The sequence below is a fragment of the Poeciliopsis prolifica genome, unplaced genomic scaffold (genome assembly GCF_027474105.1).
Source record: "Poeciliopsis prolifica strain line A6 unplaced genomic scaffold, Auburn_PproV2 SCAFFOLD092, whole genome shotgun sequence".
Lineage (NCBI taxonomy): Eukaryota > Metazoa > Chordata > Actinopteri > Cyprinodontiformes > Poeciliidae > Poeciliopsis > Poeciliopsis prolifica.
The window spans coordinates 825,035-843,260 of NW_026562467.1; the positions used below are offsets into that span (position 1 = coordinate 825,035).

The following is an 18,226-nucleotide window of genomic DNA, read 5'->3' on the forward strand; positions in this document are numbered from 1 at the left end:
AGCTGGTACCAGGCTCAGCCCGGTCCATCTGGAGTCCAGGCTCCAGATGGGCCGGCCACGGCCCGGCCCGGCCCGGCCGCTGACGTGATGAGTGACCCCTGACCCCGCCGGGTCAGATTGAACATCATGTGGTCATCTGGGTGTTTGTTTTGCTGCAGCGAAGTGTCCCTGTCCCTTCGACCTTAAACAAGAACAACAACAAGACAGAGCAGCAGCATAAACAGCGAAGCAGCTGGGGAGGGGGGTTTCAAGGAAATGTTGACATCTGATAAACCCTGCATGCATCGGTACCCTGACCAGAACAGGGAGAGCCTGCTCCTCTCTCTCTCTCTCTGCTGCTGCTGCTGGCGTTTCTTTTATTTTTAGCTCAGATCGAGTTTCCAGCCGTCGGTTCTGCTGCTGCAGGCTGAGCGTCTGCCAGCCAGCCGGACACAAGCTGTTCGCTGCACAGGCTGCAGCATGTGAGCTGACCACTGCAGGAGGCGACAAACCGGAGGCTGAGGGACGCAGCATGGGACGTCTGGAAACTGCAGTCACTGTGATGCTCTGAAACGGGAAGGTAAAAATGCTCTTTTATTCTTTATGCCGCGACTGCATGGTTTAGAGCCGTGAACTGCTGCGATGGAGAGTCGGGGTTCGACCCCAGATTAGAGGAAATTAGGGACAACATTTCCTCTACTCTGGGTTTTAATGCAGAACAATGAAACTCTGTCAAAACTCTTGGGAGTTTTGTGTTTGAAACAGTTGATATAGTCATAAAAGATATAAGACCCATAAAATATTGTAATAAATATGAGAATAAAGGCATTTTTCTTCTGCTTCTGGGACTGAAAAATCAGGTAACAGTGACAAGAAGTTTACTGCAGAGCTGTTTTGTAAAATTATTGAATAATTCACAAGGTGAGTTTTTCAACCAAACAAGTTTATTTGTATAACACACACAGTCATAAAAACAGTCACCAAACATTACATTGTGTCTACAGCCATCATCATAATCATCGATTCACATGATGTATTTTCATATGCAATCATCACATCATGCAATCTTTATAATATTGCTGGATAGAAAAATGTATTCATCTAAAATAATTATCACCTGCACTGTTAACGTGGTGCAAACCGAAAGCTTTCTCACTATGTTGATTGGCTTCTATCTTTGAATTTTAATAAGTTCCTTTATAGTTTTCATCTTTGTGACTGAGAATATTTATTATTTCAGTTCAGCGTGGTTCACCAAGTGACAAAACGCTGCAGTGCACAAAACTTTCTTTTTAAAGCTTAAAAGACACTGAGTCAGTTATTATGGAAAACATCCTGCAGATTTATTTTGTTTTCTAATGACATTTACCAGAAGACTTTGATGTTGATAAATACATTCCAACTTAAACAATTTAAAAATGTTTGCTCTGAAACCGAACATGTATAAAAGTAAATTTCTTTGTTTTTTCATAATGAGGGACGAAGCAAACAACGCAGCTGCTCCTGAATCTGGGGCTCTGACCTCCGTCCATCCAAACAGTCTGATCTGCAAACATGGTGAAAAGAGTTTGAGTAAATGAAGCAAACTACTTTTTCTGAAGCTCTGCAGAGATCGAAGATAATAACACACGCTGATGGAAAGCTCTTCACACAGATCATTACATGTTTGCAGCATGTTTTCCTCCTTCTTCGTGTTGTTTTCCTTTTCAGCTGCAGTCAAGGTGACCTCCCATCTCCTCCGGCTGTTTCTGCTGAAGACATCTGATCTCCTTCTGCTGGGACTCTGTGGGATCAGATGAAGTGATGCAGCTACAGAAAGCAGGTGGGACTTCAGTGTGTTTTACACACCCAATCCTAAATATCGACCCCTTTCTTATCAATCATTTCAGAGAGTTTGTTCTGAGTATGTCTTCACCAAACAACAGGAAAACTGAGTTCAGGTTATAAAATAGATGCACAGACACTGATCGGCCACCAGATGTCGCTTTGACACTGTGTATTATTTATTTATTTTATTTTATTTTATTTTCCTCCCTTTAAATTATTTTAAAGTTCAGAAAGTTGTGGGACTTTTTGCTGCTTTCCGTTTCGTATCTGAATCTGTCATTGTGATTTTCTGGTGGACGTAGAAAACCCCGTTATTTAGGCGAAGTGCATTTTATGAATAAAAGTGTCTCTGAATGGATGTTTATTGAAACTAAAGTTAAAGGCTTATTTGGACCCGCTGGCTGATCTCTGCGCGGTGTAATACTCCTTCCTCTCGCCACATCTTTGGGTACAGTTATTTTTCCCGGAATGTACCAAAAAGTTTTCAGCGGGGGGGTTTGTCGTGTTGGACGTAAACATTATCGCCATTTAAAGGAGGCGTTTAGAGTGTTTATCTCTGGCATGTTAAAAAGTCCAGCAGAAAACACAAGTGTATGGATGTAGTGATGTCTGAAGCATCCCGGTCACACAGTGTGTCCCCGGCCAGGTCCGGTTCCTCCCCTGTCTTTTGACCCAGTCTGCCGGTTAACTCACTTCGTTCTTTTTCACTTTCCGACAAAAACCGCTTTTGTTCGGCTCTTTAATCCGCGGCGGTTCGGCTCTCCTGCCAAGCTCACTTCGATATTTAACCTCACATTCACCTGGTGAAAGTGACTCTGACAGGATGGAGATGGGAGGCGTTGGGACGGTGCTGTGTCTGCTGGAGGCTGAACCCTGCTGGTGATCGGTCTCGGGCCTCTGGGGTCCGCGGGCAGCAGCCGTTAGCCGGCTAGGAGCCGTTAGCTGCGGCCGGTAGATGCCTCCTCCTCCTGCGCCTCCCGCTGCTGCTCCTCCTGCTCCGTTTCTCCTCTGAGAATGTTGATGTGCTCCTGTGAGAAAGTGGATTTCGGCTCCCGAACCGTGGCCGGCTCGTCTTCGAGGCCGAACAAGACGGCAGAACCGCAGGAAACTCTTCCAATGGGAGGTAGGAGCTCCGAGCTGGGGCGTAAAGTTTCTCAGATCCGGCGCCGAAGCGAATAAAGGGCTATTTCACATATTTACGTCACCTTTAATTAAAGGTCTGAAACACTCAGTCTAGTCTAATCCGAACTGGGTCACGTTAAGCTGCCCAGATGGTTCTGAAATGCAGTTTAAATGTTGTTCAGTGTGAAAACCAAACAGTGGAAACTGCAAAGCTCTGACCTTTAGCTCTCCTTGGATGAAGACTTGGACTGCAGAGAAACTCATTTCACCCTCTGCAGAGCAGTTAAGCCAGGAACACAAAACACTGAGCAGTTTAGAGGAGAGTTATTCACAGTTCATGGCTTTTAAATCTAATTATTCATGTAAATCGATCTTTTGGGAATATAGAACACCCTGGAAAACTTCACAAAACACCACCAATATGAACATTCAGGCCAATAACTGATATTGAACATTATTACAGTCATTTTCTGCAGAATGTAACCCCAAGTTACTGCCTTTTCACTATAGGTTTTCTATGTAAGATGTTCATCAGAAAACCCAGCATGGGTACCGACTGTGATACTTGACACTGATTGGCTGGCATTTGCAAAGCAGCCAATCCAGGAGCGCCATTTTTACCCCATTTGTGCTGATTGGCTGAACGCCAAGAGCTGCAATAGGAGCCTGGATGCATCTGCTTTAAACGACCTTTAGTAAATATTAAGGCTGGTTTGGTGTTTGCCCAGATGTTTTGGCTTGTGGAGGGAGTCTGATGTTCCTCTGCTTCAGTTAATGCTGCTGCTTCGCTGTTTCTGTCACATGACCAACTTCCCCCATCAATATCTTTAATCAGTGTTTTTGAAATATTAATGCCTTCATATTTCAGTTTGTGGTTTGAAATCTGTCAGCGGCCGCTTTTCTCCCGCAGGAGCCCATTTGTCGTGACCTTTGACCCTGAAACAAACATGTTGAATTTGTCCTTTTTATGTGTTTTTACACCTGGTCTAAAGGTGGCATAATTCAGCTGAACTTTGACTGGTCCAGGTGTTTCAGATGTTGAACTGCAGCTGTCGGCCCGGATCGTTTGAAAACAGTGGAATAGCCCTTTAATCAGTCTGACTCTAAAGCTCAGGCTCAGCCCGGTCCTCCGCTCTTCTCTCTAACTCCACGGCTCGGTTCGGTTCCGGTCGGTCCAGGAAGTTGTCGGCTCATCGTGTTGTCTTTCATTGCTCAGATTGTGTGGAGGAATGTGTTTGGAGTGTCAGGCTGAGCGGCTGCTGAGATTACGGAGGATTACTGTGGCCAAACAAGCCGCTGCCCAGATTGTTCTTGTTCAAACAGATCGCTCCGATAGCGCTGGACGGGATCGAGATCTTTTCTACTTTGAGCACAAACATTGGAGTGGAGCAGCCGGCCGCTGCGTGGCTCCCGCCGGCGCTGCGTGGCCGCCGGCCGCTGCGTGGCTCCCGCCGGCCGCTGCGTGGCTCCCGCCGGCCGCTGCGTGGCTCCCGCCGGCCGCTGCGTGGCTCCCGCCGGCCGCTGCGTGGCTCCCGCCGGCCGCTGCGTGGCTCCCGCCGGCCGCTGCGTGGCTCCCGCCGGCCGCTGCGTGGCTCCCGCCGGCCTTGGTTTGGGCCAGATCCATGTTTCCTCTCGGTGCTGGTTGCTGCCTCAGAGCAGCGACAACCACAAACTTTCTGCAACTTTTCAGTTCTTACGAAGGGAGTTTGTCCACAATTCTTACATTTTACATTCACTCACTTCTTAAACAGTGTTACTTGTTATGTTATTCACCACTGACTCATTTGTATGGAAGATGATTAGTGCCACTGAAAAAAAAAGTCAAAACTCTCAATTTGTTTTTTTTCCAAAACATTCAGAAAAAACTACCAATTCTAAATTTGTTTTTACATAAATCAGAGGGAAAAATGTCAAAAATTTCACTTTTACAGAAAATGGAGGAAAAAAATGTAAATATTAAAAATATTTTTACAGATATTTGAGGGAAAACAATCTGAAATCTAATTTAAAAAAATGTAAATTCTTTAATCTTTGTTACAATGTTGATTAAAAATGGCGACTTTTCTCTGTCGTGGTCTGTAAGTCGTCATCAGTCGGTGGTTTGACTCTGGGATTTTCCGTGATGGTTGAACTCGCCAGTCGTCATCATGAGGCAAAGAGCTTCCAGAAAAACATTCACTTACATTGACAGTTTATGTACTTAATATAATAACTTCCTGGTGATCATGCTGGTCTTCAGTTTAAATCACAGATTCTGCCAGATCTTAGTGGCAGAATCTGTCTTTTAATGCTGCAACCCAAATGATCAGAACTTCATCCAGAGATGAAGGCCTGTGTGTTGAGTGAAGCGTATTGATCAGGTCTGTGCTGCAACACGAGCTACTAATCAACCGGCTGGTCACATGACGCGCAGCGCACGGCGGTGGCGGCAGCCGTGCCAGGCTGAACATCAGCTCTCTGCTCTCTCCACTCCTCAGGCAGACTCTGGTCAGGGTGGCGAGCCGCCGCCGCACCGCGCCCACGCCCGCCCACGCTCGCCTGACTCCCTGATGCTGGCGCCGTCTGGCGGGACGTTTTGGGCCAGAGGTCCGGAGGCTGCAGCTGGTTCTGGTTCTACTTGGCTGTTGGAGTGAAGGAACGTCTGTGGAGCCGTTCTGAAACTGTTCTCTCTTCCACCAAACTTTCCTCAGCGTCACAGGGGTTGTGACCTGAGCCCCTCTGTCCGGCGCCAGCAGCATCATGGCGGAGACCGGGTCGGACCCGGCCGTGGCCACGCAGCAGTGACCCTATGATGAGCTCGTCGTCCCCGGTCAGAGTGGAGCCCGTCTCCGTCCCCACCCTCACCGTCCTGCCGCCATCCTCTGACACAGAGTCCTGGTCCCGCCCTCCCAGCCCCAGACTGCCGGGTCGGTCCCACCGCAGCAGGACCAGAACCAAGCGGCGCTGCGAGGGCCCGGCGGGCCTCTATGGTGGTGCCACGCGGTCAGGATGGAGCGAGACGCCACAGATCGTGGTAGAGGATGGCGAGCGGCGCCGCAGCCCGTCTCCCTTGGCGGAGCGGCGGAGCGAGGACAGCCCGTCACATGACCTGCTGCTGCCTCCGCCCCGGTCCTGGTCCAGAAGCCCCTCCCCCAGCCGGCGCTCCCGCTGGTCCCTCAGGAGCCTGCTGAGCAGAGACTCAGACGTGGACGGCTGCAGGTTAGTGAGCAGTCAATCAGCACCGGGCCAGACCGGACCGGACCGGTCTGCAGTTCTCCTTCAGCTCCTCCACATTCAGGTCCAGAGAGCCGGTACCAGATTACCGGGCCTCAGTCATCAGATAAGGGACATTTCTGTCACAATTTCAGAACCGGCTGGATTTGTAGGGCGGAACGGATCAGAACCTTCAGATGATGTGTGGTTCTGTCTGATGTCAGCTGGCCCGTTTCTGACCCGGTCAGAACGATCTGGCTGCATAACCTGCATGGAACCTGCAGATTACCGGGCTTCTAATCCCAATCTGTAAGCAGCAGGAAAGATGTAAACAAACAGGGAGAAGCTGCTGAGGAGGCGGGACCATTCCTCACAGTGATGACATCATCTCCAGCCAATGGGAGCAGGCTCTGGCTCTGATGATGTCATGTAAATCCAATCAGATCAGATCACTGCAGTGGGCCGCATGAGCTGCTGCTGCCTTTTACTGCTGCTGCTGCATGTTAGCGATGCTAAATAATCTGCTGCATGTTGGGTGGAAATAAACGCATTCTGCTTGAAGTTTAGTTGAAATAATTTGTGTATTTAATGCAACCCTCCTTCAGATTTTCTTTGATACATTTATTGTCCTCTCCAAACGTTTCTTTTAATTTAATCTGCCCAGGTTGTGGATTATTCTGAGTCTGTCATGTCAGTGTGTTGCTGTTGGAAACCAGTTTTCCTTATCGACACTCAGACATGAAGCAACAGGAAGAAGAACGAGAGCACATTTAATTTTTAATCAGATAAAAATCATGACACTAGCTTGATGTTTAATCCTCCATTAACATGCCAGAGCCAAACCACAAACCAGATGAGATTATCTGCTGCATTAATCTGTGAAAGTAACACCAGTCATTCTTCCTCTGTCACTTCCTTTGGTAAAGTGGAGGGAAGCAGCTAGAAATCCCATTTTTCTACATGTTTACATTATAGTGAACCCCTGGTATTCAAAGGGTCAGAGTTCACAGCTAAAATCAATCAATATGTGTCAGACCTTCACTAACATCCAGTTCAAAACAGAAATACTTTATTAATCCCCAGAAAAATGTAACACAGTCTCTAAGTACTTGGAGACCCTGAATGCAACATTTTCAATTCTTTATATTTTAATCTACCATATGCATCTAATCTAATATGCATCAATACCCACAGTGACTAGATGCAGGTGACCAGGTGCAGGTGACCAGGTGTATTCACAGTCTCTGTTTCAGGCTGCAGGTACCAAACTGTTAACTGTAAACATTGACGGTGAGGAGCAACATGGCTGCTGGTTCTGGATAGTTCTGTGGCCTGCAGCTCGTCGTGGTTCCGTTCAGTTTGCTGTTTTGTCTACAGTTTGTTCATTGGAGCTGTCGTCTTCCTGTCATCACTGACTCTTGAAGCGTTTCTCAGTTTTTAACCTGGTGAGAACGCAGACAGGAAGTTGATGAAATGTCCTGAACCACCGTCTTCAGACCTGTGCTCACCCACTTCCTCTCCACGCAGTCGGCTCGTTTCATCTCTTTCTCTTTGCTCGGGTTCGGATCGTCTGCAGATTACACAGAGGGACAGCCATGCATGGGCCTGGCTCAGACCAGCCTGGATTATCATCTGGACTCTAAACCAGAGGGATGGACGCAGGTTGGGGGTTAAGGGATTGGGTGGGCTCTGCTCCAGACAGGCCAGATATTCTGCTCAGATGAAGCCAGATTAAATAATCTGTGTTTTACATGTAGAGCGATCTGGTGGTGAACGTGAGGCTGCAGTTTGTCCTTCAGCTCAAACCTTCAGTTTTCCTCTGCTGGTCATCCTTATCAGAGCAGCAAGGCCTGCTCCTCTCCTCCTCCTCCTCCTCCTCCTCCTCCTCCTCCTCCTCCTCCTCCTCCTCTCCTTCTCTTTCTCCTCCTCCTCGGCTGCAGAGGGATTGGGGGTCGGCTGACAGACGGCAGCCAGTTACCGGCTCTTGTGTTCGGGCTAGTGGGTTGGGTCGGTCCGGTACCGGGGAGCTCCGCCGGCGGCACGCCGCCGCTTTCCGATCCGAAGCAGAGCTACTGCAAGGCGGCGGAGCGGCGGACGGTGATCCGCCCCCCGCCCGGATCCCCGGGCTTTCTGAGTGAGCTCACCGGGGGAACAGGCAGCCAGCCGCGGGCCGGTCGGCGGTTCTGGGCGGGTTTCATCTGGACCTCTGCCGCCTCATGACATGTTTGAGTAAGTGTTGCTGAGCGGGGCCGCGCCGCGCTGCCAGCCGGCTCTCTGCGCTCCTAGCCCGGCTTATCTCCCGGGAAACGAACCGTATCCTGCAGATTAGAGCGCAGCGCCGGTTGGTGGAGATAAACTGAGATCTGATTGAACCGCTCGCTGCTGCGGGGCTCCTCCATCCCGCACGGAGAGCGAACAGGCGGCCCCGCTGCTGCTCGGCCTCCGGAGCGTGGTGCTGCTGATGCTGCAGGGCTGCAGGCTGCTGCTTACCTGTAGCTGCATCTGGGCAGCAGAAGCCTCCACGATGATTTACTGACGGTTTAATGTGATGAAGGCAGAAGAAGAGCAGCTGATTTACCGACATGACCTGTTGATGTGATTGGCTGCTTCCTGGTTAGCCTCCATCTTTAACCAGCATGGACTGGTTGCCAGTATGAGGGAGTTCTGAGCTTTAGCAGTTTTGCCTTTAGTTGGTCTTTGCATGATGTCATCAATGCATTCTCACTACACCAGTATTATTATTATCACTGTTAGTTACTGGACGGTTTATCGTCTGGTAACATGTTACAGGAAGAATTATGGTTTCAAAATTCCCCTCATAAAGTTTTAGTATAGAAATAGAAATGACCTTTATCGTCCCACAGATTGGAAATAACGTGTCTGTAGCATAACGCAGCACTATACTGTGCACTGCTGCTCAGCTGGCTGAATGAAGGCTATACAGTTAATGTTGTTCTAAAAATGTAGATTCTGCATAATGAGGAAGATCTCTGGAGTAACTGATGTTTATTTCTGGAATAACTGTTGCTTTTTATTAAACATGTTTTTGGTGATATTTTTCCTCAGGTTTGCAGTGAGACTGATGCAGGTTTTTTAAATAAATGTTTTTAGCTCTGCATTATCGGCTTCCTTTGCTGCCTGGAGCTTTCAGACACATTAACTGCTTCCTATCGGGGGAATCAAAACGTTTCTGAGGAAGTTTTTATGATGAATCAGTGAGACGTCAGACCATCCAATGCCTCATAACACTAACAAATATTGCTAAAGAGATGTAAAACATAAAGCACTATGATTCTGTTCTGAGCAACATCCAGTTTCCCCTGCATGTTGCTCATAGATCCTGTATCAAATTTACAAGCAAAGATCACACTAGTGGTGAAATCTAAAAGATAAACGGAGTTGGTTTGACTCTGATGTTCCTGCTGCTGGTCAAACGAAGTAGCTGATCAGTTCTGACCCACTGCTGGGTACAGCAGAGGACGTGTGATGCTGTGGGCTTGTTTATGGTTGCAGAACCAGCAGCAGAGCGAAGCGTTTCCTCTGAAACGGTTTGACTGCAGGAAGCTGAAGCATCGCTGTGTTGGTTATAGAGAAGCTGTTATACATAAAGAGTGGAGACTGAATCCATCAGTAATAATCAGAGTTCATAAGACTGAAGTCAAACTCCATGTGCAGTTGAATAATTACAGGATTTCAGTTGCTCAGCTAATGTGTGTGTGTGTGTGTGTGTGTGTGTGTGTGTGTGTGTGTGTGTGTGTGTGTGTGTGTGTGTGTGTGTGTCTGCCTCTGCAGCACGGCCAGTAACTCTCCGCGCAGCACGCCTGGCAGCTCCCCCTCCCTGCGGCGGAGGGTCCTGGGGGGGGGCAAGGCCAGTGAGTGTGAGGGAGGGGGGGGCGGCGCTGACAGCCCTTTGCCCTCGGTGCCCTCCTCCTCCTCCCTGACCTCCGCCTACCCCCTGGCCTCCCGCCACTTCAGCCGTAACGCCAAGGTAAGGACGGCTGTGAAGGCCCGACGCTAGCTGGACCCTGAAGGGAAGCTAATGTTGCCGTAACTCTGATCATCCATGTGTCTCCAGTAACAGTCAGTGTTACAACTAATCTGAAAAGGCCCCTGACTGAAGACTGTCAGCATGTGATGATAAAGTGAGAGTTAGAACTATGACCACTGAGGGCCGATGTCTGTACAGATTCAAAGAATCAGAGTGAGATTGTTGTTTGTCGTGATTTAAAAAGTGCAGAAAATCTCTTTAAATATTTGTTTATGAAGACAACAAAATGCTGTCAATAATATTTAAACTAATACCAGCAGAGTTTGAATACCTGTTGCTTGGAGCAATCTGACAGCAGCGTCGATCAGAGGCGTTACTTTACCCAGAATCCCTCTGGCTCGGTGCTCCAGGGCAGAGCAGAGCAGAGCAGCACTTCCTTTATCTCTCTGCTTCCTTTCAGTTGCTGCAGCTTCTGAATCTTCAGTCAGTTTTAGATTTTTTTGTCTCTGCAGCTTTAAAACAGGGAAGCTGAAGCTGACGGGTTGCAGCAACCTGCAGGTTGCAGCAACCTGCTGTAGAAACTGCAGTTTGCTAAAGCCCAGCAACTGTCTGTGTTGGTGTGAAATCAGTTTCTGTGGTGACCTTATCTGGCTGCAGAGCTTAGTGTCTGTGTTGTTTCTCTTTGCAGAAAATGCAGAGCTGGTACAACGTGAGTATTCATTAACGCCGCCGCCGCTGAACTTTGGCTTCATCTGAAGCCTCTGGCATCTGAAGCCATGTCTGCCTTCCTCTCCCAGGTCCTCAGTCCCACGTACAAACAGCGCAACGAGGACTTCCGAAAAATCTTCAAGAAGCTCCCCGACTCCGAGCGGCTCATCGTGGGTGAGTTCAGGACGTTTACGGGTCGTTCTGGGATCAAAGTTCAGACAGACGGCCTGTTCTTCAGCCTGGCGGGAATGAAATGAGGAAGAGAAGTTTTGGGGATTTAGTTAGAAAAGCATCAGCTGAAAGGAGAAGTGAAGTAAGAATGAATCGCTGCCGTTTGTCAACCACAGGGTTCCCACACGCTTTGCCCCGGAGGAACATCTGACGACCATCACACAGTTTCACTCATGCACTTAGATCCGCCTCAGAACAAAGCAGAACCGCTCAGAACTAGAGCAGCGGTGACCATGACGCTAGAAACCCACACAACTCTGGGATGGGATGTTAAAAATATGCGTTCTCTCTGCATGCGCTGCCGCAGCAGCAGGTTGGCGTTTGGTCTCGGCGCAGAGCGACGGGAACGTTGTAGTCGGAGAGAAGGGAGGAGTTTGGACCAATCGGAGCTGATGTGGGTGCTGCGCTCTGTTCACACACTGCATCTTAAGCGGGCGATATTATGTGTTTTCTAGCCTTATAGTGATGTTTTATAGCACTATCAAGTAACTGTTACCTTCAGTTGGTGTAAAAATAACTTTACATAAAGCGTCACGCCTGGTGCCTAGAAACTGAACTCTGTCTCTTTAAGAAGCTCCCACCATTTCAAACACGCCGTCTTCAACACATCATCACAACAATGCTTCTCCATGATGCCATTCACAACCATTCTACGATGAGCTATGGTTCCAACAGGTGTTTACTAATTGCTGCTGCCTCTAGTCTGAAGGAGTGGGGACGGTTCTCTGAGGCAGAGTCTTAACCTGCAGAACCTTGCAGGCGTTTTGTGGTCAGGAACGGAGCTTTCCTTCATGGTTTCTGTCTCATAGTTGTTGCGTTTTGCTAACTCTGCAGCTAATTGACGGCAGTGGGGCTTCAGTCAGAACGCAGCGGGACGTCAGCAGATTTTAAACTGTTTGCTGTAGAAAGAATTAGCTTATGGGAAGCTAAGTGCAGTAAAGGTGTTTAAAGTTAGAAAAATGTTAAACTAAAAAGTAGCTTCACCACTAGCACACTGGAATAGAATAGATAGTATTTATTGTCATTGAACAGGATTCAACGAAATTTCTATTGCAACTCCCGTGCAAAAAGTCAAATATATACAATATAAAATAAACAAACACACAATAATAATAATATATACAACTAAAATTAACTGAAGGCACTCAACCACACCAAAGAAGAAGCAGCAGGTCCAATTATGGTAAATGCAGATGATGTGACAGTGCAAGTGCAGAACAATATGGCTGTGTGGGGGGGGGGGGGTGTATGTGAGGTTATGATATGTGTGGGAGGGGGCGGCAGGGAGTAATGGCTCTGAGGGCTGTGGGGAAGAAACTGTTTCTCAGTCGTTTGTTGTCGTCTGTATATTCCTGAACCGCTGGCCTGATGGCAGCGGCACAAACAGTCTGTGGCCCGGGTGGCTGGAATCCATGGCTATGGATCCAGCTCTCTTCTTGACCCGGCCTATGTGCGTGTGTGTATCCACTACTGGATATAAGCAAAATGCAAACAAGATATATGCTTCAGAAAAGATGAATGTCGTGCATGACCCAAGGAAGAACCTCTGGGAACATCACCGTTTACTGTTGTAGACAAAAAAATCAGAGACGAAACAAAGCAGTGGGGGTCTGACATTATGGATGCAGAGAAGCTGGACTTGCTGACATCATGCGGGCTGAGTTAGAACCTAACACTGATCTGATGGTCTCTGCAGACTGAATCCATTTATATCCGTCTCCACTGGACCACAGCGCTGATCCAGCAGCTGAAGGGTCAGCGTTAGTTTCAGAGCAGCTGCAGATCGTTGGAAAGACAGAACGGTTCAGAGGAAATCCTCCGGATCCAACTGTCCACCAATCAGAACCTGACCTGAACCTGCGCTGAGGTTCGCTTTAAAGGTCAGACTAAAATCTGCCTGGACACCAAAACTCATGTGTCTGATTGGCTGACGTGTCTAAAGGGCACAAAACACTGAAACAGTTTGATTTACACAGTTATACCTTCACCAGTCCTGATTATTCTGGTCATGAATCTCTTCAGCTCCCTTCTGAATCATTGGTGAGGCTCGGCTTAATCCCTCAGGAGGACGGAGGAGCGTTTAAACGGTTTAATCACCACTTTCAGCTGGGTGTCTGGAGTTGAAGTGATTCCTGCAGGTGTGTGTGTGTGTGTGTGTGTGTGTCAGCTGACCTGCTCTCTGCTTCGTTTTCACCAGACTACTCCTGCGCTCTGCAGAAGGACATTCTGCTTCAGGGACGACTCTATCTGTCAGAGAACTGGCTCTGCTTCTACAGCAACATCTTCCGCTGGGAAACCACTGTACGTCGCGCGCGCACACACACACACACACACACACACACACACACACACACACACACACACACACACATTAGCACATCTTTGCATGGCTATTTTGTGGGGACTTTCCATTGACTTCCATTCATAACCAAAACTCAGTTCACACCTTAGTCACAAATCTGACCCCTGACCCAGAAAAAGTGTCTCCCCTTGTGGGGACCAGGCCCCACAAGGTATTACACACACACACACACACACAAACACACACACACACACACACACACACACACACACCTTACTGCAGACCTTTACTACCTTTTCAAACTGCTGTTTGAATGTTAAATGATTTCAGTTTATCTGAGGTTTTACTTATGATTGAGGTTTAAATGCTGACGTCTTTATTTCATCACAGTAAGTTATAAACGGTTAGAACTGGGTTAGTTTAACCCAACAACCTTAAAAAGTCTGAGAATATCTGGAGCTCATTTAAAACCTTTAATTCGTTAAACACAGGCTGACATTTTGTCTGGACAGGATCATTTCATCTCATGTACTGCGTTTTATTTTTGGATGTTCTGTCAGGCTGATGTTTGAAACATCTTCACTTTGCTCTGTGACTACAGCGGTTTAGGTTAGCGCTAATTAGCTGCTGATATATGCTAGCGAGCTAACCTTTTTAGTATCCGTCATGGGAAATGTTAATTAGCGCCTCTGGGTTGGTTGAAATTTGAGTGTTTGTTTAATTTCCATTCAGAAATGTCTTAAAAAGGTTTTACATTTTCTAACAATTATTTTTAGAAAAACTTATTCTATTGAGCAATTTTGGATTAGATTAAAAACAATTGGCACATTCTGCAGATTTTATACAATAGTAAACAAAAGGTGACAATAAATACATTTTTAAATCGGAAAATAAACATTTTGCTGCCAAAACAAAAATCAACAACAGCATCATTTAGCGAACTTGATTATTTGTAGCAAACGATGAATCTGCAGTTAAAACCAAGAATTAACAGACAGAATCAGCTGAACATCAGCAGTGTGGACCAGAACCACAGATTCATTTTCAGATTTATCCCTTAATAACTGCATGACAAATATTCTCAATGAGATTTATTGTTTTGTCTAAAATGGAAAGTGTTTATATTGATTGTACAATTTTGCCTTAATTAGGTCCAGTAAATGGCCTTTTTACGCTCCAGTTATTGATGTATTGATTCTGAACAGTTGATTATTTCAGTGATCGGTTCATGGCGATGGTTCCAGCGCTGCTGGAGACTCTCTGCTCTCAGCTGATCCGTTTTCCACTCTTTTTGACGCTGGAAGCGCCGGCTATCCGGACATTTGTTCGGTTCAGTCAGTCGCTTAAAGGAGCGAATCTTTACGCACATCAGTAAACGCTGCAGCAGTTTACCGAAACATAAACTGCACTTATTTTATGTTTCATGTTTTTACTTGTAATTATTTTGTAGGATCAGTTTTTACTTTGACATTAGAAGGATTTTCGTTGTTGATCAAGATAAATTTCTAAAATGAAAGGATGAAACAACCAAGGGAACAAATCCTTTTCATCCTGTGAATGACTGTATGAAATATAATTTAAGCTGCAGGTTTTGTTTGTTTTCATATTTCTTTACTGATGAATGAAGCTGTTGTCTCTCAGATCACCATCCAGCTGAAAGACGTGACGTCTATGACGAAGGAGAAGACGGCCAAGCTGATCCCCAACGCCATCCAGATCAGCACCGACAGCGAGAAGGTACTCCGCCCGCCGCACTTCCTGCCGCTGCAGCAGCTGGATCTCCTCACACCGACGAAGCGAACGCAGGAAGTCCAGCTGTCTCTCTGTTCTCACGCCTTTCTTCCCGTCTTTTGTCTCTCTGCTTCCTGTTTCCTGCCTCAGCATTTCTTCACGTCGTTCGGCGCCAGGGAGCGCAGCTTCATGATGATTTTCCGCCTGTGGCAGAACGCGCTGTTGGACAAGGTACAGCTTACCGTCCCCGAGTGGATGACGGTCTGCAAGGAGCTGTGAAAACAGAACCTCAGGGAGCGGATCTAGTTACTGTCTACTCTGTAACAGAACCGCCTGCTGCTGATTGGACTCTGAACATCAGAACAGTTTTTATTTGTCAGTAAAATCAGACCCAGATTAAAGCTTTCCAGGCTGAGTAAATCCTGAATCTGGGAAAATCTGAAGTTCCTGAAACGTTAATCGTTGAATGAATTGTGAAAACCTATTTAAAAGTTTCATTTTGATCAGTTGAACAGAATTTTCTACAGAGTCGCTGCTTGTTTCTGCGGATGTTGCAGAATCTGAATGTGCTGCAGTGAGAAAAAAGGAAGGCTGGTTCTCATCACCGTCATGATGTGAAGTTTTGCTTCTGTTTGCTTTCAGTCTCTGTCCCCCAAAGAGCTGTGGCACATCGTGCACCAGTGCTACGGCACGGAGCTGGGCCTGACCAGCGAGGACGACGACTACGTCTCTCCCACCAGCGAACACATCAACGGCCTGCTGTGAGTGTTTACATGGAAACCAAGCAGGGACCGAGCTTCAGACGAACTTCTTTCTGCTGGACTTTATAAAACTAAAGTTCCTCTGTTTACTTCTGTTCCTCAAAAGCACAACCAGTTTTCAGCGTGAACATGCAAATGCTTCCCTGAGGGTTTCATTTGCATACCAATATTTCTATTGTCTGACTGTTTTACATTCCTCTTCCTGTCGCCTGCCTCAGGCCGGGAGAGGAGTCCATGTCGGTGACAGACCTGTTGGACCTGAGCACGGTGTCGGCGCCGCCGGCAGCCCCGCCTCCCGTCTCGGTCCACTGCAGTCTGACCAGTCCGGCGTCCGCCTTCCTGCCCCCCTCCGCCGCCTGCCAGCCATTGAGGTGCCGTCCTCTTCAGGAAGTAGAGCCGGCCCAGAACCCATGGAGCCCAGCCCGCCCAGCTGCCACGGCTCGCTGCTGGCCCTCACTCCCCCATCACCGCCTCGCTCTCTGCAGCCGCATCGTTCGTAAGTGATCGCAGCATCCAGACGCTTCCTGATGGATTATAATCTGATCTCTAGAGTCTGGCTGAAAAGCTGCAGCATGAAGCATAGACTGCAGTACATAGAGCACAGATTATTTTACTCTTTAAACTTTAAAGTTCCATGTTCAACATGTCCAGCATTTAAAATGTTAATATCCTTGAAACTTGATGCTTTTGTTCTGCATTAACGGTATAAATACGTTCTGCTAAAAGCTAACATAAGTTAGAATAACAACGTATAAAAAGATGTGCTAACGGTGTGAAATGAGATTTAATGTTAATTTAGTCTCATCTAAAATAAACTGACCTGAACTAAAATATGAGGAAGTTAAGCTAAACCAAGCTAACGTAGTGAAAACCTTGGGTTTGATGAGACCAGTTAAGCTAAACTAAGCTAGCAAGTATTATCAGATTTTGTCAGTGATTGAAACATTGATATTCAGTTTATTGTGTTCCTTAGACCATATTTGAAGCATCTCATTTGAAAGTCTTCTGTTTGTTATTCAGAACATCTGAGTGAAACTCTGAAAACAGCCAGATGCATGAGGCTAAAACGTAAAGATGTGACCAGATATATCAGATAATCAAGCAGTAGCTGCAGCAGCTTCATTCAGCGCCGCAGTCACATGCTGGCCGTGTGCCCCTCCCCCCCTCCTCTGCTTCAGACCCTGGAGGAAGGAGGCGACAGTCAGCCAGAGTCGACCAATCACATGCCACCCCCACAGGCCGCCAGCCTGGAAACCTCTCCTCATGGACATCACCAACGACGAAGAGCTGCCCACCGACCCCAGCAACTCGTCCGACACGCAGGAGGAGAGTAAGTCTGTTGCTTTACTCGCATGAACTGGTTAAAAGTGGCTGAACTCTGGAAAACGTTTCTGTTGCAGTCAGAGGGGAGATTTTACCTCCAAGACTCGGTTCTTAATTAATGTCAGCCTGGAAGCACCAGGAGGCCGGTGAAGTTTATAATGAAAGTAATTAATGAATGAAAGTGGCAGGGTCAGAGTGTGTGTTGCAGCCGGATCCACACACACTCTTTAAAGCAAACCTGTGTCGTCTCCAAGCTCTTATTAAAAGTAGATATCTCGGTTGTTTGATTCAGACAAGCTGTGCTTAGTTCAAGGTCATCATGTAAAAGCCAGTGTTCATGCAGAACCAGACCGTGACAGAACCTCAGATTGCTGAACTGTTGGACTCTGAGTTCAGCCGGGTTGAAGGTTTCTGTCTTCAGCTCATCTTTGGTTCCATGAACAAACTTTCTCCTTCCAGTTCAAACTTTAGATTGTTTCTTTCTGGGTCACTGCGGGTTTTTTAACCCAGCAGTGACTGGAGAACCTGTTTGGTTCTGCCTGGGTGAATCTGGCCTCTAGAAGAACCTGAAGGTTTCTCTGAACTGACCCCTGACCTCACCTGACCTCCAGCTTACAGGAAAGTAAAGTTTAATAAGCAGTGAGGGTGAATGTCTGTAAATACCCAGGAAACGGTTTTTATTTTCACCGGCCTTTAAGCGTTTCTGCTGCCTGGATCTGTGTTGAGGTTCTGCTGCAGAGCCAACCCAGACGGCGACCCAGACGGCGACCTCAGAGGCGCGTTACAGTGGAAGTTCAGAGGTCAATGAGCTTCACCTTTAAATCACTTTATACCAACACAGGATTTATTTACAGCTGCAAGACATTCCATAAAATATGGCCAAAATATGACGTTTAATTGACCAGTTTTATATTCTAGGATTAATGTTGGGTCATTTAGAAAAATTAATTTGATTTGCAACAAAACATTTGTTTTAAAATGGAGCAAGAATTTTCTCAAATGACCCAAAAAGTTCCTGTGGATCATGGAAAGCTCTCCAGGGGACGAGCCAGAGGAACCAGA

General features: G+C 47.1%; 1 protein-coding gene across 1 annotated transcript in view; it reads left to right on the top strand.

Annotated features, from left to right (window-relative positions):
* Positions 1-1,699: 1,699 nt before the first annotated feature.
* LOC129353573 (protein Aster-A-like) overlaps positions 1,700-18,226 on the top strand; it is a 25,770-nt gene continuing 9,243 nt past the window's right edge. Inside the window, 14 exon segments of the mRNA XM_055022920.1 lie at positions 1,700-1,801; positions 5,406-6,126; positions 9,913-10,108; positions 10,797-10,817; positions 10,906-10,990; positions 13,245-13,348; positions 14,991-15,086; positions 15,231-15,311; positions 15,723-15,841; positions 16,060-16,205; positions 16,208-16,300; positions 16,303-16,337; positions 17,020-17,102; positions 17,104-17,171. Coding sequence (XP_054878895.1) covers positions 5,717-6,126; positions 9,913-10,108; positions 10,797-10,817; positions 10,906-10,990; positions 13,245-13,348; positions 14,991-15,086; positions 15,231-15,311; positions 15,723-15,841; positions 16,060-16,205; positions 16,208-16,300; positions 16,303-16,337; positions 17,020-17,102; positions 17,104-17,171 — 1,537 coding nt within the window. The 5' untranslated portion in view covers positions 1,700-1,801; positions 5,406-5,716.